Raw genomic sequence first — 20,240 nt, forward strand, 5'->3', positions numbered from 1 at the left:
GAAGTGGGAGGGGTGTGAGGGGGGAGGAAGGGAGGCATGTCAAAGGCCTCCTCCCTCTAACAGGAGATGGTGGATGAGGGCAGTGACCCTGAGAAAGGAGAAACCCTCCTCTCAGCCTGATGCTCTAAAGTCTGAAAAGAGTGACCATCATACTTCCCTTGACCCAGCAGATTCGAAAAGATTCCTCCAGTGGACACTGGAAGGCACCATGCATCCTCAGCCATTCATTCGATTTCTGAAATCACAGTGATATTTCCTACTTGTGTTGAAAAACTCAGCACCGTCTGAGGTTTTAGGCAACTTGTTGGGCCGTGCCATCCGCTGGGATGGGGATGCAGGTGTGGATTGACACTGGGCTTGTTCTTCACTGAGCTTCAGGCCATGGTTTAGAAATGTTTCTCCGATAGCCAACAGGGATATGTGGAATCCCCTAGCTAGTTTTAGAGACAGAGTGTAATAGGATTCGTCTGACTGAGCAGTATCCTCCCTTTTCCAGATGAGCCTGGACCCACCTGTATGCAGCATGGCAGAGGTGGGCCTTTGGAAGGTACGTGTATTCATGTTGCCTGTTCTCTCCCCAGAACCTGCCAAGGCTGCCTCCTCGGACCTGACTGCCTGGTTCAGCCTCTTTGCTGACCTCGACCCACTGTCAAATCCTGATGCTATTGGGAAAACCGATAAAGAACATGAATTGCTCAATGCATGAGTCTGCAGCCTCTCGGAGGGAGCCCTCGTGCCACTCCTCGGCCACACACCTGGGGACACGCAGACGTATGAAGTGATCAGTATGCTGTTTTCATATTTACGTGCCATTTTAATAAAATGAAAGGGTCAGAGGCCCTGTTTATATTGGTATAATTATTTACTCTTATTTGGTATAAAGGGTTTGAATGTATTCTCTATGTGGATCTAACAATACACGATTGTCTAGGAGCAATTTTCCGGCTGGCCGCTCTCCTGCTGACGTCCACATTATGGCTGCTGATGTGTCACTGGGCTACTGTGAGATCCAAGTTCAAATCATCAACCTATTCTGTGTTAGGTTGCAGTAACGAGTCCTGTAGCCTAAGAGGCGGCGGGAGGCTAGCAAAGCTTAAATGCCTCCTCATGTACTCCCTGCCTTTGTTGCCCACATAAGGGGGCTGCAGGAAGACTTCCCCTTCTTGCCAAGCCACCTTCCAATGAGCTCTGGATGAAGCCCCAGCCAACCAAAGACACTGTCCCTCAGCCCTTGTGTGGTGGGGTGTGTGTTCTCACATGGGCTGAGGAGCTGGGCTGGTCTCACTGCACGAACCTTTCTTATGGAAAGCAGCCATATCTGCAGATGCCAGTGTCTCCTCTTGTCTTCTCTGTGGCTGGAATTCAAAAGCATGTATTTCTGGAGTCCTTTGTGATATTAACTGTTTTTTTTTTTTTTTTTAATTAAATGGCAGAGATATTTGACATGCAAAAACACATTAAGAGAGTCTGTTGTGGGGACTCAGTGGGGAGGTACCATGGACATTGAGGCTGGAGAGGGACAGATGAGGAGAACAAAGACGAGCCCCAACTGCATGAAACTACTGACGAGATCCCATGCATCCCCCATACAGTGCAGGAGAGGAAGGCATAGACTTGGGGAGAGATAGGAGCAAGTTTTGCATGTGGGCATGTAAGTGGTTCAGACACTTCACGGGTGTTGAGTCCCCAGGGCTGGCACCTCTCCTCCCCTCCCTGTGTCACCTGTGGTATGCTGAGAGGCCACACACCCCTGTCAGTGAGCCAGTGGCCCTGAGAGGAGTAGCGTTGATGATTATCCTGGAATTGGTCCTCTCTCCCCAGCTGGGCTCTGCTGCATTCTTGTAGCCTCAGTCTCTGGCTTTGGAAGGGTCTCCTTTGGCCACTTCCCCCAACACAGGAATGCGGCTTCTTGGCTCTGCAGTGTGCCCTCAGGGAAGGACCTGGTCCAGCAGTAGCCACTGTCCTCTGCAAGATGGCCCTGGGGGACTGGAAGGCATCTTCCTCCTCCTCCTCCTCCTCCACTGCTCAAGAAGAGACCTGAAGGCGAAAGGGGGCCGGGACTCAGCGTGTTCTGTGGCTGGAGCAGCTCTGCTCATGTCTTGGCCGGCATAAACTGTCCACAGAGTCTCATTTGTAAGAATCTCATTTGGTGACTTTTCAGCCTGGCATGCATGGTCTTTGAGGATACAGGGATACAGCCCTAGGCCCTCCCCTCTCCGCTCCACACAGCCTCCCCGCCTCATCCCACACATACACAGAAAAGCTTGCTGCACCAGAAGCCCTCCCTCTCCATGCTGGGCCTGTGCATTTGCTGCACACTCCCCCTGGGATGCCCCTGTCCCCTTACCCCTGGCTGCCATCACACCCCTACCCGCCCCTCAGATCGCACTTCCTTCAAGCATAGCCCACAGTTTTCCTAGGAGGAACCACCCCTCATCTCCTGCCTGCCCTTCCCCCGTTTCATGATAAGCACACCCTTGGTGCTCTGCCTGGCCCCTGAGGCCTATTCGTAGGCATCTCCCTCTGCCCCAAGGTGTTGCAACCCCAGAGAAGAGGGTTCCTGTTTCCCCAAATCTTCTGTGTCTCCCTAGTAATAAGCACCCTGGAGTCACCTTGTGAGCACGGGATTAATGATTCCTGAGTGGAGCTGCCCTGTGTGGAACGTAGATTAAGGACTCGTTTCCTCCTGGGTCACGTGTGTTCGCAGCCATGAGAGCCCCACAGCAACTGCAGTAAGGAGACGAAGCAGAGAAGCAGGAGGGTAGACTTGCTCCATCCAGGCTGGAGGCTCAGGGAACTAGCTTGCTGGGTACTGGGTGGGGGTGAAGGGGTGTGGGGTTCTTCTCAGTTGAATGGATCATTTTAGTTGCATTTTAAAGTTGATCTGTGGGTGAAGGGCAGAGGATGATTGTTGTAGTTGAACAGGCTTCGCTACAAGTGAAAGGACAGAATTGCACATGGAGGCATTTTCTCTCTGAATTTTCTTTACATTTTTGTTAAAAAAAAAAAAAAAAAAGATTCAATTCCCATTCCCATCTGCAATCCACTTGGCCAGGCCCTTGATCCCTCTTGATAGGCGTGTTTTGATCCTGGCTCGCACAAAGCCCCCTCGGCCACCTCTCTAGTTTAAGGAGAAGCAGCTGCTGGCTTATTCTCTTTTAAGCGGCCTGTGTGCCGCCCAGCCAGGGGGCTTCCTTGGGGGCCCACCTCGAGGCCCCTCGCCAGCCGCCTGTGGAAGGACTGTCTCTGGTGTGAAGAAGACAAAGGTGCCCCACCCCCTTCACGCCCTGTCTCACTTCTCCCTCATTTTCATTCCTTGTCTCCAGGCCAGTCTGAACCACAATTGCACTGGAACCCTCAGGGAAATTCAGAAAGCACCTGCTCCTTGAAAACTTTCCTGTAGTTTTAGGTGGTCTGCAAGTGCCCCTTCCCTTCTCGAGCTGCCCCAGCCAATATATAAAGAATATTCAAATGTAAGGGAGGGAGCCAGAAACATTTCTCTTTCCTCTTTTCTTTTTCTCCCAGCTGGCATGGGCTTTGGTGCACTTTATAGATTCCTTGCCTTCAAAATGTAATTTTAGAAATGTCAGGTTGATTTTGAGCTGTGTGAGAGTGAGAAAAGCATCCGTCAGCTTCAGAATTAGAAAGGCACCAACTTAGAACTTTTTGTTGGAGGCTTATGCCCAAGAAAACGTGGTCTGCTCAAAGTTGGCATCCCCAGGAGGCGTGAGTTGCCAGTGGGCATGTAGACGGGCTCACCATCATGCTGTGGCAGGTGTTTCCATTGGGTGTGGGGCCAGGGCTGAGGCCCCCGAGGGGCCATGTGAGGCTGCCTGGCCATTTGGGTCAAGATGCTTTCTGCCCATGCTTCACCTCCAGGAGCCCGCCAGCTGAGCTCCATGCTTCCCTTTCTCAGCTACCACTGCCGAGAGAGACCCCTCCTCAGGGGCCGACCCTGGCAGTGGCTCACGGCTAACAATTGGCACTATTGATTTTCCCAGTATGTCAAAGTGCATCTGTCTTTGTGATCAACTGGTGTCCTCCAGACAGGCCATGGTAGTTAATCCTTTGATTCAGACCATCTCTAGTCCTCTGATTGGCACCACACACAGTGCAGTGATGCAGGTCTCTTCAGCTTTGTTGGAAAATAGACTTCATCTTGGAGCCAACTCCAGTGATTGGCATTGGCTGCCAAGAATTCTGCACTGAGAAGAATTCTGATAAATGAGTGATGTTTGTGATAAGTATGGGGCAGGGGTTGTGGCAACAGTGCTGTGTGTTTCCCAACACTGCATTAGACCATGTCTTTCATGGGGCTTTTGGAATTGACGAAGACGAGACGACGACTACTTACTACTACTCTCCTCCTCCTCCTCCTCCTCCTCCTCCTCAAATTAAAAAAACAAAACAAAAAACAAAGATTCTGGAACTCCTAGAAAGGAGCATATATGGATGAGAAAAGCAGAAATCTCCAAAAAACCCCACATAATTACTGAACCCTAATCTAATTCATCTCAGACTTATTTAAACAACAACAACAAAAAAATGAGGGTGGATTTATTTGCTCAGGTAACTGAAAGGTCCAGGCACATGCTTCAGGCACAGCTGGATCTAGAGGTCAGGTAGTGTTCTCGGCAATTCCCCTGTCTTTAGCTCCCAGCTTTGATTCTCTCTGTGTTCCTTCATCCTAACAGACTTCTCATAAGGAGGAAACATGGCCACCAGTATCTCCAGCCAAAGTCTTGGAATTGAGCCTGCTTTGGATCCTATGCCCAGTCTCCAGTCAGCCACTGGGATCAAGGTGGGTGGGGATGGGAAATAGGCTATATCCCCAGCTTCTCATGTGCCTGTCCCTGGAACCTGACTCTTAAGGACTGGGGATGGAGAAAGGATGGTTCCTCAAGGGAAGGCTGTGCTGCTAATACCAGAGGAATAGGGAATAGATCCTGGGCAGGAAAATGCGGTGGTGATCCACTCCAGATTCCATCGGAATGACCTTGAGGACACAGGGGGTATGGAGCAAGGTGGCTGAAAGAACTGGAATGTTTTCCAGAAGTCCGTTTTGAGGCCACTGCTAGCCCTGGGACTAGAAGGCTTGGTGTTCTAGGCAGCCCAGTGAGGATGCCTATGTGTGGCTCTCCTATAGCTGACTTCCAGGAAGTCAGAAGGGACCACAGAGCTTTCTGCATCCAACCTGCTGATATCCAGATGAGAAAACCAAGGGACATATAAGAAAAACTATAATTTAGTGAGAAACCGGGATTAGAACCCACATTGTCTAACTGCTGGGCCAATGCTTCTTTTTCTTCAAGGTGCTTGCTAGAAACTTAGAGCTGAAGAAAGGAATTCAAAGACACAGAATTCCTTTAAGAACCCCTATCTTTTCTCTCCTCCCAACGTTTTCTCTCTGTCTCTCCCCCCCCCCCCCCCCCGGCTTTTTTTGGCCAATTATTTGACGTCTTTGGGAGATGCACTTCCAGACAGTAGTGTAGAGCAGATGTTAAGAGTTTGGGTTCTGAAGCTGGAGAAACCTGTGGCCAAGCCTCCCAAGTTGAGGCTTCGCCAGCTGTAACTACAAACCCTCTGCACTTGTTTCGTCGTCTTCTGTAGTAGCATCACCTGCCTCGTGGAGTCATTATGAGGACTGAGTTGATGCCCCCAAAATGTAGCCCTGCACTTGCACACTGCAGCACACAGGGGAGCCACTATGTCACGGAAGTTCACTCGCTTGGTATAGGATGCTGAAGTAGGAGTGGGAAGCTGCTCTCTCCCCATGACCTTCCATGAGACTCTCCAAGCCCCATCTTCTGTTCCCATCACTTACTAATTTGCTCCTAAGTATCACGGGAATGGAGGAAGGTGTTAGGTAGGAAGGGACTAGAAAGTCTAATAAATAAGTTACCCTTGATTTTTCCATAAACTTGGATAGAATTCTGTGCGGAGACCAGGAGAAATGAAGTGGGTTCTCCTGCCAGTCAGAAAGGACATGCTGCAAAACTTGTCAAACTTAATGGTATTTTTAAAATGAACCATTACCTAGAGCACTGACCACCATCCCAAGAAACTGGGATGCGGAGCAACTAGAACTCTTCCACACTGTTGAGGGGAAAGCAGAGTGGGACCACTTTGGAAAAGTTTGGCAGTTTAACATCAGGTTAAATACACACTTACCTACCATACAACCTGGCGATGCCACGCTTAGGAATTCACCCTAGAGAAGAAAAGATACATGTTCACACAAAAACTTCTATGTGAATGTTAGTAGCAGCTTTACTCATAATCTTCAAAAACTAGTAACTTAAATATCCTTCTCCTGGAGAATGAAAAACTGTGGTACATGCATCCAGTGAGATATTATTTAGCTGTGAACAGGAGGCAACTCTTGACCCATACAACAGGATGATTCATGTTGCTATCATGTACCCCTGATATGATGCAATGGACAGGGAACTTCATCTCTGTAGTATTCTTTCCAAAACTCATAACCTGGTCTAGTCATAAGAAAAATATCAAACAAACTCAAATTGAGTGACATTCTACAAAATGCCTGACCAGTGTAGCTCAAAAGTGTCAAGGTCATGAAAAACAAGACCAAGAAACCACCACAGATGGGAGGAAATTAAGGAGACATGATGACCAAATGCCATTTGGGATCATGGAACAGAAAAAGACTATTAGTGGGAAAATGGATGAAATCCAAAAAAAAGTCTATAGTTTCGTTGATAGTATCGTGCTAATGTTAATTTCCTAATTTTGACTACTATGTCAAAATACTCTAGCTATGTAAGATGTTAACATTAGCAGAAGCTGGGTGAGGAACTTTGTACTATCTTTGCAACTTTTCTGTCAATCTGTAAGTACTCCAAAATAAAAAGGTTTTCTGCTTTAAAGGCTACAGACTGTGTGGTTCCATTTGTATGCCATTTTGGAAAACACAAACCTAAAAGGATGGGCCTTAGATCAGTAGTTGCCAAGGGCTGTGGTTGGGGGAGGGCTGGACTCCAAAGAGGCACAAGGAAATTGGAGGTGGGCCGGGGTGGATACTGGTTGGAGCTCTCCTACAAATTGTATTGGTGGCTACACTACCATATGCACTTACCCAAATCCCACGGAACCCTACACTAAACAGGATGCATTTTACATATGTAAATTAAGCCTCAATAAATATGATTGTTCAAGAAGAGAAAGAAGAAATTGGAATCTGGATCTTGCACAAAGGGATGTTGTACTTTCCATGTGGTAGGAGAGCCCTTAAAATAACCAGGGAAGCAGAGAGACTCATTAGGTTTGCAGAGTTGGAAGTCTGATCAGCTGGAAGGTCCACAGAAGATCAACTCTATTCACAGTGGCGTCCTCCTGTGATGTCTCCTAGATCTGTCTGTGAGTAAGTCAGGACAGGCCAGGCTATGCTTTGGCAACAATCACCAAGAAATCTCAGTGGCTTATAACCAGGAAGTTTTCTTCCTTCCTCACTCATGCTCTGTTTCTAATGTGGGTCAGTGGAGCTCTGCTCCACAAACCCCCAGGGACTTATGCTGATGAAGCGTCACCAGCATACAGCTGATCACATGCAATGTGTGAGCCTCTTGGTCACTATAGCGAGGAAAGGTAGAAATGGAGCATTGTCACGCACTGGCTATGCTATGCTTCATCCAAAGAAAAACACACTTCTCTTCCTTCCAAAGCCCAGTGGCTAGAAATAGCCACATACCTCACTGCAAGGGCCTAGGAGATGGCACAGTATGGACAGAATATTTCATGAGCACCACTACTACTGCCTTAAAAAGGCTCTTGGTCTTTAAAGGTGACTTTGCAAACTGGACAATACAATCTAATTTGTTCAAAAGAAAAACAATATATGTGTATTAAAGAGGGTTTGTGTGTGTGTGTGTGGATTTTGTTTTCTTTTTGGTAGACTAAGGTCTTGTACTATTGGCAGTTCTGCCTTACGAGACATGAGAACAGTCCCATGTGAATGTACTGACAAGAGAGCAATCTTCAAACTGTCAGTCACACTCATATCCCCCTGCCAAGCAGTCCCGACTCCCATTCTGCAAGGAGGGACATGGTCTTAGCTAGTAAGTCACACTGTAAGCCCCAGGACCACCTGGTCGCAACTGACTAGCTCAGGAAACCCATGTGGTAGGCCTGGCAGAGTAACTTTTCATCCAGAGAGGAGCAGAGTTTATGGGCTTCTCCCTCCTTTGATTCTGAACTAGGGATGATACGAAATGATTTGTCTATTACAAAAGTATAGATACTGAAATTAACAGGAGCAATACACAGTTACTTATAAAGTGATGGGAGCCTCCTGAGTACTGAGGAACCGAGTGGTGGCCGCAGGGACAAAGTACAGATGAGGACGCAGTGAAGGAGGGGGTTGCTGCTAGAAGCCAGACCCCTGCAGCAGTCCAGGCTGCTTAGCCAGCTGTGAGCATCCCTGCTCTGATGCTGCTGATACTCATCTGGACTTTAATCAATTGCACCTCTTTGTACTGAAAATAGAACTTACGGCCTTAATATAATACCTATGTCCTGGCTTCCGATAATTAACTAGTAGGAAACGGACTGAGGGCCCCACTGTTCTCAACATGCCAAGATATAGAGTTCACAAGCATCTGACCATACTCACTGAACCAGTGCTTCCCTGGAAGACACGACTGACTTCAGTTGAATTCTGAGTCTCCACAGGCTCTTGATCCATCTCTTCCTTTTTCCCCTCTACTCCTATTGCCCGACACTCCTGTAGCACTTCAGGAGTCTGTCCGGGTGCAGTGAGACGCCCCTTTTCCCACTTCTGGGACATACCCCCAGCAACAATCTCAGTGGTGGAACTATGGGCCTTCACAGTAGGGTGAGCAACGTTTTTATAATTTGCCCTAACAGAGAGCTGGTCAAAAGTGCTCAGGAAACCCCTCAACCCCGACAGGGGCCTGTATCCTGACCCTTCTGCCACCCAAGGAGGACACAATTGATTTTAGAAATGCCTCATCAGTAGAGGCCGGGCTTCTCTGGAGCTTCCTTTTTCAGCCACTTCCCAGGGAGCTCTTTTATTGATTTTGGTCTGAGGTGTCTCCTTGCTGGTATTTCTGGACCTGACCTGTGATGCCCCAAGGGTCTGTACCACATTTAGAGCATCGTCTGCTGGCCCCCTGTCCCCCGCACAAACAGAAGGCATTCTCAGGACACAGCACTTGACATATCAACAGCCTTGCTTCCATTATCTCCCTACAGTTCATTGCTATTCTGATGGCTGTGTTATAAACTCTTTCATCCCTATTATAAACTCTATTCTGGCCCAGGGATTTATGGACCTCTTAGCTTCAAGAGTTCTGTACATCCTCTGAGCTGTGTAGTTTTGTGTGTGTGAAAATGCACCTCTGTGAATTTCTTTTCCTGAGGAAATGGTCCAGAGCTTCCATAAATTCTCAAAGGGGTCGATGCACAATAAAAGTCAGAAACATGCTAATAAGAGGTTTCATGCTGATGGAGAGGGCACCGGTGTGACTGGAACTTCCTCTGAGCACTAGAAGCCTGCATTGTCCACGTGTAAGTGGGCGGGAGGCTCCAACGGCCACCTTTCCCTGCAGGGAAGTCACCAGCATTCCGTACTCTTTCCTCTCTCCTTGCCCTTAATGGCTGAGTTGGCCATGCATGGGCCTCAGCAGTCAAACTGAGGGGTATTTTTATCCTGCCAATAGGAGCTGCCATCCCGGGTGCGCTGCAACTTTGACTCCAGCTGGAAAGGAAGAAGCTAGCAGGGAGAGAACAAATCCGGACAGCACACTGCCCCGAGCTCTTGCTACCTGCATTCTGTTACCCATCTGTTACCTGCCCTCACAACCAGCCCCAGGGAAAGCCTTGCTTCTTCATCCTGGGCTTCAGTGGCCAGCCTGTGGTGAGGGAAGCCCGGAGCCAAACAGGCTGGTTTTTCTGCCCTATAAACCAGGCCCGTGGTTAAAGACAAAGCACCTGGAAAAGACGGGAGTGGGCCCGGGCTGAAGCCTGAAGTGTCATGTCCTTCTGGCCTTGCCTTCTGGATGTGGGCAGGCGGGGAGAGCTGGGCACACGGCAGCACAGGGAACAGGAAAGGCATGGAAGTCTGTGGGAGAACAAGGTCAGAGGCATACACGCGGGCTGCTTACATGGTAGCCAGGGTGGTGGGTGCCTGCCTGACCCACCTGCCGAAGGCGAGGAAAGATGCAGATGGCAGATTGTGAATAGCAGAGGAAGAAGTAGAGCCATGCAGTGAACATCCTTGAGGAAGTTGGAGACAGGATTCGAGGCTTGTGGAACCAGGTTTATGGCTTTACAACCGTCACATTTTCTGACCCTACATGGACTATTTTATCCATGGGGTGCTCTATGCCAGGCACTGTGCTATGTGCACACAAGTCCCTTTCACCCTCTTAATTATCCTACAGAGTAGGATTTTTTGGCATGTTGAGTTTATTTTTTGCATTACAATTCATATACCATCACATTTATCCTTTTAAGGTATATGACCCAGTGATTTTGGGCATGTAGGGCTTTGGGAGGTAATTAAGGTAAAATGAGGTCCTAAGGGTGCATGTGGCCTCATCCGATAGGATAGTGTCAGAAGAAGAGACAGAGGAAAAACCATGTCAAAGGCCATGACAAAGTGGCTGTCTCCAAACCAGAAAAGTCCTTCCTAGAAACCCAAATATTGCTAGACCTTGATCTAGGACTTTGAGCCTCCAGGAACTGTGAGAAATACATTTCTATCATTTAGGCCCTTCAGCCTAGGTTCTTTTGTTATGGCAAAAGCAGAAGAATAATCATTATCGCTATTTTACAAAGAAAGACTCCCAGATTCACAGGGTTGTCACTCATTCTTGTCTGATGGCCAGACCTGGGCCATAGTCCCTTATGCCACACTGCCTCTGTCTTCTGACATGCGGGAGAGACATGGTTCTACCGGGTGTGGCCTGCCAGCTGACAGAAATGACAAATGGCAAAGGGCTGAGGCTCAGTTTGGTGAATGGGGGAGACACTTACCAAGAAGGAGAAATAAGCAAATGTCTGAATCCCCAAGTTGCTTCCTGCCCCACTGGATTATGCCAGCTACAAATTCAAAGACGAACAGGAGTCAAATTCTGCGCTGGTGATCCTCAAGCCAAGGCATCCACTGCAGCTTGTCCAGGGCTTTGATCCCCAGTCTTCTCTAATCCAAGTTCTGGTCAACATCCATCACATGCACCCACTTCAGTCAAGCTCTGTAAAACTAGATTAAATATACCTCAATAAAGAGTGTACTGAGAAATAGGAATCACATTCAAGAACAGTCTCTTGACCACTTTCAGGTTTCTATAGTTTGTGTGGGGCAGAAGGTCCTTTTCAATTTTCTAAGTGAGGCTTCAATTTTCAAGAAGTGTAAATGACAGGACAAATTTCTGGGCTTTCTGGTGCCCACTTCATAAATCCATCTCAACTGAGTATAGGGCTCTTAGTATGGGCCACACTCCAAGGAATGCTCTGTCCTCTGAACCACAACTCCAGACTTCCCTAAATGCCATTCTAGGCTTAAATAATTTAATCTTGTGTACCTGAGTATGATGGTGTTGGGACCTTTTTTTTTTTTAAATGGGAAAGTGAAAAGGGCATGAAACTGTACGTACATTTGGATAATTCCACTGAACCAGAGTTTGCTCTACCAAGCCTCTTCTCAAGCCACCTTGATTTTAAGAGATCTGCTCATTTCTGTTAAAACTAAATCTTTTCCTGCCATATCCTACTTTCCTCCCTACATTTTCCCCCTCCCTTGATAACTGGAAATTAACATGCATTTTCTCTCAAATTATAACGTTTCTAAGAAAACTTAGAAAAACATAAATGCAAATGTTAAAGACAAATATCCACAACCCAAGCATAACCACTATTAATTTTTGTACATTCTTCATGTCTTTTTTTTTTTTTTTAACTCACATATATCTATTTTTACAAAACCAAGAGATCACTCTGGTTTGTGACCTGCTTTTTGCCACTTGGTGTAAGTGCTGCCAGGTTCTTGCTCAAAAAGGTATACTGACTTACTCTTCTAAGACCAGATATGAGAGTGACCATATCCCCACCACCCCCTTAGCACCGAATATCACCCTTCTTTTTCATCTTTGCCAATTTGAAGGCAACCAATTGTTGTTTTAATTTGCATGCTTTGATTACTTGTGAGGTTAAACATTTATTTTCATGTTGATCACTTCTCTTTGACTTTCACCTTGTCTTTCTGTTGGGGAATATGAAAAGCAGTCAGTTCAGTCATATCTGCTTTCTGCCACATACTGCCTGATGGATGGTTGGTGAGAAGGCGGTATGAGCAGAAGGAAGAGGAATGCCAACAATTGCAGAAAGAAGATTAAGTTGCTTCCTTGACTTCTTTTATGAAACTTTACAAAAGGAATGTATAATCATTGTCAGAAAAAAAAAATCAGATATTTCAAAAGGACCTATGAATGTTGCGAAAGCTCACCTCAGCACCCTCCCCCACTTCCCCACAGGCCCCATTTCCCAGGTGTAACCATCTTCTGTCCTTCCTACCTCTTGACTGTCTTCCAGCAGGACCTGCTGCAATGGTCATGGACTTAGGGGAGCTATCAGGAGAAAAGGGTCAGGGTTCTCCATACAATAGCTCCCAGGGTGGTCACAGGAAAGGGAAGCAGGAGAGACCACACCAGGTTTTTGACTATAATCAAACAGTCAGATTGAGAGTGAGTTAAGATTACCTTGTTTGCCTTGATTTCAGTCCATATGAAAAATGGTAGGCTGTTTACTGCAGCACATGAGCGGTGTCCTTTGTTAACTTCTGTCCCTGGAGTATAACCCTTTTCCTTTACAAAGTGGAATAGAAAACCTGAGAAATGGTTTGCCCTTTCTGCATGAACCCTTCTCCCCATTTGGCAGGTCCTTATGGAGCCCTACATCCACCTTTTATCCCGCTTGCTTCCAGACAGTGGTTTGAAATAACATCCATTGCCTACGGGACCTTACCCAATTCTGGCTAAAGGAATGTCATCAAAGTCATGCTTAAAGCTGATGCCAAGAGTTGAGTAGAATTTATAGTGTGAAAGGGGACCCATTCCTTGTTATCAGAAAATCTTTTGTAGGAAAAGTGATCTAATTATTCAAATTCTTAGTGTTAAGAAAATGGCTGTTTTAAATGGGAGGGGCCGTCACCCAACTGATCTGGAACCTTTGAAAAAAATTTCCTCTCTTTTTTGAGAGACACAAATGCCTGTGAAATGGAATAGGCCGTTTTAGAACCAATGGGTCACCAGCCTCCTGTTAAGGATAGAAACCAAGACATTTGAGGTAGAAATATTTCTCATTTTCTTGAGATTTTGTTTTTTTTCCAGCTTTGAAAACTGATCACCTATCCCGCCTCTTTTTGCATCATTTTCCACAGCAAACACTTTTCTGCGAGAGTCTAATTTCTCCCCCCAATTAGTTGTTGTAGGTAAGATGGTTTAATACCGGACAAGATAACTTTTAGGCACATACTGTAGACTTACCCTGTGGGTGGTTCAGGTAACAAAATTCTGTATGAGAAAGCTTTGTGTTCGACCTAGTCCCACAGAGCTTTCTTCAAGAAGTGTTCATTCCAAAAAGGCAAGCCTCGTTTTCTGGACCCGGGGTGGGGGCAGGATGGCACAAGACCCTGGGTGATCTTGCTGGCAGTAATGGGTACGTGTTGGGGGGCGGGGGAGAGGCAGGCAGGGCAGCTCTTTATTGTATTAGCTGTATAATCCTATGTAACAAATTACCCCTAAACTCAGCACCTTAGAACAACAAACAGCTTGTCCCACACGGTTTCTGAGTGTGAGGAACCTAGGATTTAGCAGGTCCGGTTCAAGGTCTCTAATGAGGCAGCAGACAAGCTGTTGGCTGGGGCTGCAGTGATCCCAAGGCTCCACTGGGGCTGAAGGATCTGCTTCCAAGCTCACCCACATGGCTGTGGGCTGGGGAGCCTCAGCGTTAGCTGCCAGCCATAGCTACTTGCCATGTGGGTCTCTCTCAGCAAAGACTGCCTCGGTCTCCTCACAATAGAGCTTCTCCCATAGCAAGTGATCCAGGAGAGTGCACACCCAAGACAGAAGCCTGTCCTTTTACAGCCTAATCTCAGAAGTGACAGCCCATCACTGCTGGATTCCATTTCTAAGCAAGTCCAGCCCAAACTTCAAGGGGAGGAAAATGAAGCTCTACCTCTCAAAGAGGAGTATCAAAAGATTTATGGACGTATTTTTAAGACAACTGTGTGTATGATACAAGTTACCCAAACCCAGTTTGCTCTCTGGCCTATGTCAAAGGTTGGTACATTTTTTTCTGTAAAGGACCAGACAGTAAAATATTATCTTAGACATTGTGGGCCAGACTGTCTCCATTGCAACTACTTAACTCTGCCACTGTCCTGCAAAATAGCCATAGGCAATACATAAACAAATGAGTGTGGCTTTGTTCCGTAAATTTTATTCACAAAAATAGGCCTGCAGCACATCTGGCTATAGGCACTAGCTGGCCGACCCCTGGTCTACAGCTATAGGGGTTACTGGAAATCTAGCATACTAAATGATCTTGCTTCCCTGCCATCAGAATCCCATTTCAAAAGAAATTCATCCACAAGACATACGGTCTGATCTGCAGCTTGAAATTTGGTGAGATAAATAGGAAGACAGAGAGGCAAATGTGAGAGAGGTAGGTGGAGAAAACTTCAGAACACAGAACTGCAGTTGTCTTCAGGGAAAAAGGAAGAATTGGGATGTATTCTGATTTAGTACAACGCGGGACAAGACTTCTTCATTCCATTCAATCTGTGAAGCTGAGATAAGATAGTAAGTCTGAGAGGAGATGCCCCCAAGACAACTGGAACTGTAATGCTAGGTTGTGACTCCAGGTGTGAATTAAGGGACCCATACAAAGCTCCTGAGTTCCAAAAAGCCCTGAGTTTACCAAAGGTATGTAGAGAGGGGAAAAAAGACTTGTGAGTTTCAAGCGGGGGTAGAAGGTAGGAGCTGCTGGGAACATGTAGGGATAATGGAACTTCAGAGATGGAAGGGGTGGGAGCAAACATTTATTTTGAAATATTCATGAATAAACTTCAAGTGATTATTTTTAGCTAGCACAAGGCTAAAACTTAGATCTAGACCTAATTCCCCTCTCTCCTTGTTCCTTAGGTTTGGTTTTTTTTTTTTTTTTTTTTAATTTGCAATACTGACCTGTTTCTCAGGGCTGTTTATATTAAGCTTATATGATCAAGTCAAGCAGAGACGGAGCTGAGAATTCCACTTTCTCCTTCACAGTCACCTGCAGTGGGACTTTTAACTTCGGATAGATCGTTTCCTGCCCAAGTTATGTATCATCTTCAAGAAAACTGTTGATAAACATCACCATTGAAAAGTTATATTTTACTTTTTCTTCAGCCCAAAACATAGCTAATTACACATTTTTAAGCTAAATTTAAAGGTAAAATCTTACCAACCTCTTTGAGGAGATATGCTTCGGAAATGAAGAAGACTGCTGGCAAATTATTTCTCAAAGTAGTCTGTTTTGCTCTCAGGCCACCATGAGGCCTATCATGACCCTATCCGGATAACTGGGCATAACATCAACAACTCCTTTGTTCTGTTAAGGTTTTCTCCCTCTTATCCCAAATCTAAACCTAAATAAAAAGAGTAAACTATTTAAAATTTTTTGCTGCAGTTTTCTTTGTAAGAAACACACAACTTCCTTTGAGGTGATGTCAGTGGACTTAAAAAAAAAATGACTTTGGGGTACCCGGGTGGCTCAGTTGGTTAACTGTCCAACTTCAGCTCAGGTCACAATCTCGTGGTCTGTGAGTTCAAGCCCCGCATTGGGCTCTGTGCTGCCAGCTCAGAGCCTGGAACCTGCTTCAGATTCTTTGTCTTCCTCTCTCTCTGCCCTTCCCCCACTTGCTATCTCTCTGTCTCTCAAAAATAAATAAACAAAAAAATAAAAAACAATAAAAAGAATTACTTCCATAAAAATTTCTTAGGTATAGAATAAAAATGTAAGGGCAGTGTTTTCTCTATTTGAGGTGCTCACACAGTTGGGAGCGGTACAAAGACTTGGAACTTTAGACATCCAGCTTCTTACTGTGTGATGGAAAGTGTGTAAATGACATGTCAAGAGGAAACCAGGCTGTGGAAATCTGATCCGGTCAGAGTCCCTCCAGCACCAGAGATACAGGTCAGGAATTCAGTGAGCACCAGATACTGCCATCACCCTGACCTAAGTGTATCTCTGTTGGGCAAGGTGCTTACGAACCAGTCTTTCCAAAAAACATAGGTGAACTATTCTGGTTTTACTAATAACTTTATTTAAATAAGACACAGGAACTTCTATACTGAAAAAATACAAAACAAAAGCCACACATTTCCTTGTGTAAAGCCATATTGTATGGTAACTCGAATACTGTTCAGCGCAGTGGCTAGAATTAAACAGTACAACTATGTACAAAATTTAAACAATTTCTGACAAATTTCTACAGCTGGATGTAGGATACATTTGAGCTCAACAACTTCTGGGAAATTTACATGGCAAAGCGTAAGCTTTAACACATTTGGTTCAGAACTTTAATATATGCTAAGAACAAATGTACAACACAATTGATATTTAGTTTCTCATGAGAAAATAAAAGCACATGTCACTATAAATATCGTACATCAGATTTCATCACCAAAAAAGCATTCAGTCCATCTTTCAGAAATTGATATTGATACTATTGCATCTTATTTGGACAAAAGCAGAGCATAAGATCAATACATTATGTAATGCTAAACCAGATAGCAGAAGTTAATGGAGCTCATATTTATCTTACAGAATAATTTTCTCCCTTTAACCATAATCTACAAAATATAGTATTTTCATCAAGGCCTGAGATTATTAGGGTTAAAGGTGTCTGCTGCTGAAGAGATTGTTTTAAAAGGTTCCCCTGTGAAAATGGCAAAAGTAAACTGAGTCCTTTTCCATGACAGTCTCCTACAATATAACACTGACTAATTTAAAGGAGCCAGAATGCACCTTCAGGAGAGAATATTACTGCAAACTTTGGTGGAAAGAAGATAATTGGAATCATGAAAAAATAATACACAGAATACATACACACACAAACATATACATATATATATATATACCATTTCTTAAAAAAAAAATCAATGGTGTTGCTTTCTTCTTTATCACTTCTTCTTTCTTCACCCTCCTTAGGAAATAAAACAAAGAAATCCCGAGGAATGACTGAAAGGAACTGAAACGTTCCTATAACTGTAGGCACCTATTCCCCTAACTGTTAAGAAAACTGTGCCATATACTGTAGTAGGTACAGATGAAACAACTCTGTGTTTTACTGAACTGAAGCAATGGAATAAAAATACAAAAACCTCCCTCTGCTTTAGGATACTCTCTTTGTGCCGCAGAAAACAAAGTCTGAGAGCTGGGCTCTTCCACTGACCACTCAAGAGTATCTAGGGCTCTCTTCACACTGTTGAGAATTCGGGTCAAGTCTGTGAGTTCAAGGCTGCTTACTTGGGTATAGGCTTTACTTTGTACATCCAAAATACCACCAGAACTATCCATGATATTGTGAGGAGAGACGCAGTGAGGCAGCTGTGAGCGACCGCCATGTAAGTCACCAAAGAACCTGCTTCCTAATGTGCACAGCATCTGAGACCCGCATGCTCTCTCTCCACACAAATGCGACTCGCACACCTCAAGTGCTTGAGGAAAACAACCAAAAGCGTGTCATTTTTCAACCTGCAAATTAAAGCATTTCCAAAAGTGAAACTGAACATTAATATGCCTTTAGCTAAAACAATGGCATTTCATGACCCTGATGGGCAACATAAACAAGAAATGTCCACCATCCCCTGGGAAAGTTCACTTGTTTGGAAATCAAACCTAGACTTTCTTGTTTTTAAATCCCATTACACACAATTGGAATGTTTACATACAGCCTGGTATCGGACGCTTTATTTGCAACATTAGAACAGTCATTAACTGAGCAACACCTGAACTTGTTTAAAAAAAAAAAAAAAGCCACATCTACACATGTTGAAACAGTGGATTCAACAGTTGTGTTACTTGTAACCGCATGACAAAAGTGATGTCAGACACCACAGATTTGCTGGTTCTCATGTTCACCCATGTCCAGGATTATTGTTCTCCTAGGGTTGAATGCACTTCTTATTCTAAGAATGTGGAATGTAATGAGGAAAGGGAAATGCAGAAAATAAGGAAAGGCAAAAGAGTGATGTTCCCTCTTTAGCTTTTTAGCTGTGAAATATTTAATATCCCAATATGATATACATTCCAAGTTACCTGAGTTTAGACTTCAACTGAAGTACCTGAAGCTAGGCCATAGGGTGGGCACTGTGCAACTGTTGTGGCCATTTATTTATTTATTTTTTTTGCATTGTATGTATTACAGAAGTTAGAAACAAACACCTGGATCAATTGTAAACATAATCCTGAAGTACAGTATTTTCCATAGGACAAAACACAGCAAGACATTTTTCTATTTAGACAGGCAACTTTTTGATATAGAGCTTATTTATACTGAAGAATTTGGAACAAAACACAGGGACACACTACTACTCTGTCAAACATACTATGAAATGCATAGTCTCCACTTAAAATGCTGAATGACACACACATTTTGCAAGCATTACTGCTTTCCACAAAAACTGCTGAATAGGAGTTCCGTCCCTGCCAAGATCAGTGTCAAGAGATACTTTATGATGCTGATAAGTATTCTGTTGGTGGTGGTGGTGTTCAAAAAGTTTGTCACTCCATGCAGATAAGATGTCTGAGGTCTAGTTCCTAATCCATGAAGGTAGGGTAGAGGCCAGCTCCCCCTTCACTTTAGATGATCACATAGTTCTGAGCAGAGATGTGTTCCTCACCCTGCAGTTCCTGCAGGAGCTGCTGCTGGGACGGCTGTTGGACGGAGGCCTCCGTGGCGCCCACGGAGCTGGTGTCGTCAGTAAGGGATGTAAAGGAAACCCGGGAGGAGAGCTGCTCGACGGTCAGAGTGGCCAGAGCCGAGCTCTGGCCAGAGTTAGGAGAGTTCTTGAGCATCAGGTCGGAGGCAGGTAAAAGAGGGCCTAGAAGTTTTACAGGACAGAAAGCTGATCCGGTTGGGATGAAATTAACCTTGTTTTTGTCAGGACATGAAAAGAGAGGGGCTGAGATAGGCTGACGAGACCTAAAACCGTAAGACAAAATGACATTTATAATCACTAACAACTTCCAAACTTTCTCACTTAGCTGGAGTTCTCTACAACAGCTACAATGCGAATGGCAGGGAATGAGTTAAGTGTACACAGAGGGGTAAACATCTTCCATAGCACAAGTCAGCTGGCAGACTACGGATGTGCACAGCACTGAGTGAATTTTGACACCAAAGGATCTTCAAAAGGACTGGGCAAATTTTTTCTAAGATCATTAATTTGCTTTCAATCATTTAGGAAGATGGAAAAACCTCCTACTTTATAGCTGAAGATTATGCAAGGTTAGAATGACCTTTTCTGTTAAAAAAAGTGCAATGGGAGAGGGATGACCTAATCCTATATTTGGTTTTAAGCATTTCCTCCTTTTTCTGCATTGCTATACATCTACCAACAGATCAGAAAATTTCTCAAAGAGCCGGTCACAGCCCAGCAGAGCAGGGTCCTGAAGCCTTTCCTCCCCTCCCACTCCCAGAACTTAGCCATCAACTCCTGCAAGACCAGTCTCTGTCCCCTTCCAGGTTGCAAGAGTACAGCAGCCTTCCCCAGGCACTTGCACTGGGACAAAGGGATGAGTGAGTCTAAGAGCCACAGAGTCTTTTTTTTTTTTTTTGAGCTACTCTGCCAAGCATTCACAGCATGAACCTCTTCTTTAATTTCTAATTTAATGCGTACTGAAAATTCAAAAAGAAAAAAAAAATCTGTCTCCATTAAATGAATACACATGCTAGATAGCGTCTACAGGGAGACATGTTAGTTTCCTTCTGGTTTGGGGCATCACTATTGTAAGGCCAGCCACACATGGATATTAACTTTGCCGCTAAACTCCTTGTTAGCCGTCTAAATCAACAGAGGTTTTGAGAGGAAAATTCTTAGTGATCAAAAATAGATATTTTAGGTAGTAAGGATGAATTTCCAAGTTTCTGTATTAAGTTTATGTATTTCCAGCATACAGACTCCAATGCTACACTAAGATCCCTTCTGCTT

At 44.9% G+C, this 20,240-nt stretch overlaps 2 protein-coding genes and 1 long non-coding RNA gene across 19 annotated transcripts in view; 1 reads left to right on the forward strand and 2 right to left on the reverse strand.

Moving 5' to 3' along the window:
• Positions 1 to 6,895, forward strand: part of ICA1 (islet cell autoantigen 1) — a 154,672-nt gene extending 147,777 nt beyond the window's left edge. For all 17 annotated transcript variants that reach the window (XM_058728724.1, XM_058728715.1, XM_058728722.1 and 14 more), the window contains one exon: positions 582 to 6,895. In XM_058728724.1, the coding sequence (XP_058584707.1) occupies positions 582 to 706 (125 nt within the window). In that variant the 3' untranslated portion in view covers positions 707 to 6,895. The remainder of the gene's footprint in view (positions 1 to 581) is intronic.
• On the reverse strand, positions 1,904 to 11,905 carry LOC131510979 (uncharacterized). The gene is made up of 4 exons (XR_009261280.1): positions 11,020 to 11,905; positions 6,172 to 6,211; positions 2,613 to 2,884; positions 1,904 to 2,037 (listed from the first exon to the last, which is right to left on the reverse strand). It is a non-coding gene; the product is annotated as an uncharacterized LOC131510979 (long non-coding RNA).
• Positions 11,906 to 16,325: 4,420 nt separating this feature from the next.
• GLCCI1 (glucocorticoid induced 1) overlaps positions 16,326 to 20,240 on the reverse strand; it is a 106,414-nt gene continuing 102,499 nt past the window's right edge. The window contains exon 8 of the mRNA XM_058728698.1: positions 16,326 to 19,231. Coding sequence (XP_058584681.1) covers positions 18,889 to 19,231 — 343 coding nt within the window. The 3' untranslated portion in view covers positions 16,326 to 18,888. The remainder of the gene's footprint in view (positions 19,232 to 20,240) is intronic.

This window comes from Neofelis nebulosa, chromosome 4 (assembly GCF_028018385.1).
Source record: "Neofelis nebulosa isolate mNeoNeb1 chromosome 4, mNeoNeb1.pri, whole genome shotgun sequence".
Taxonomy (NCBI): domain Eukaryota; kingdom Metazoa; phylum Chordata; class Mammalia; order Carnivora; family Felidae; genus Neofelis; species Neofelis nebulosa.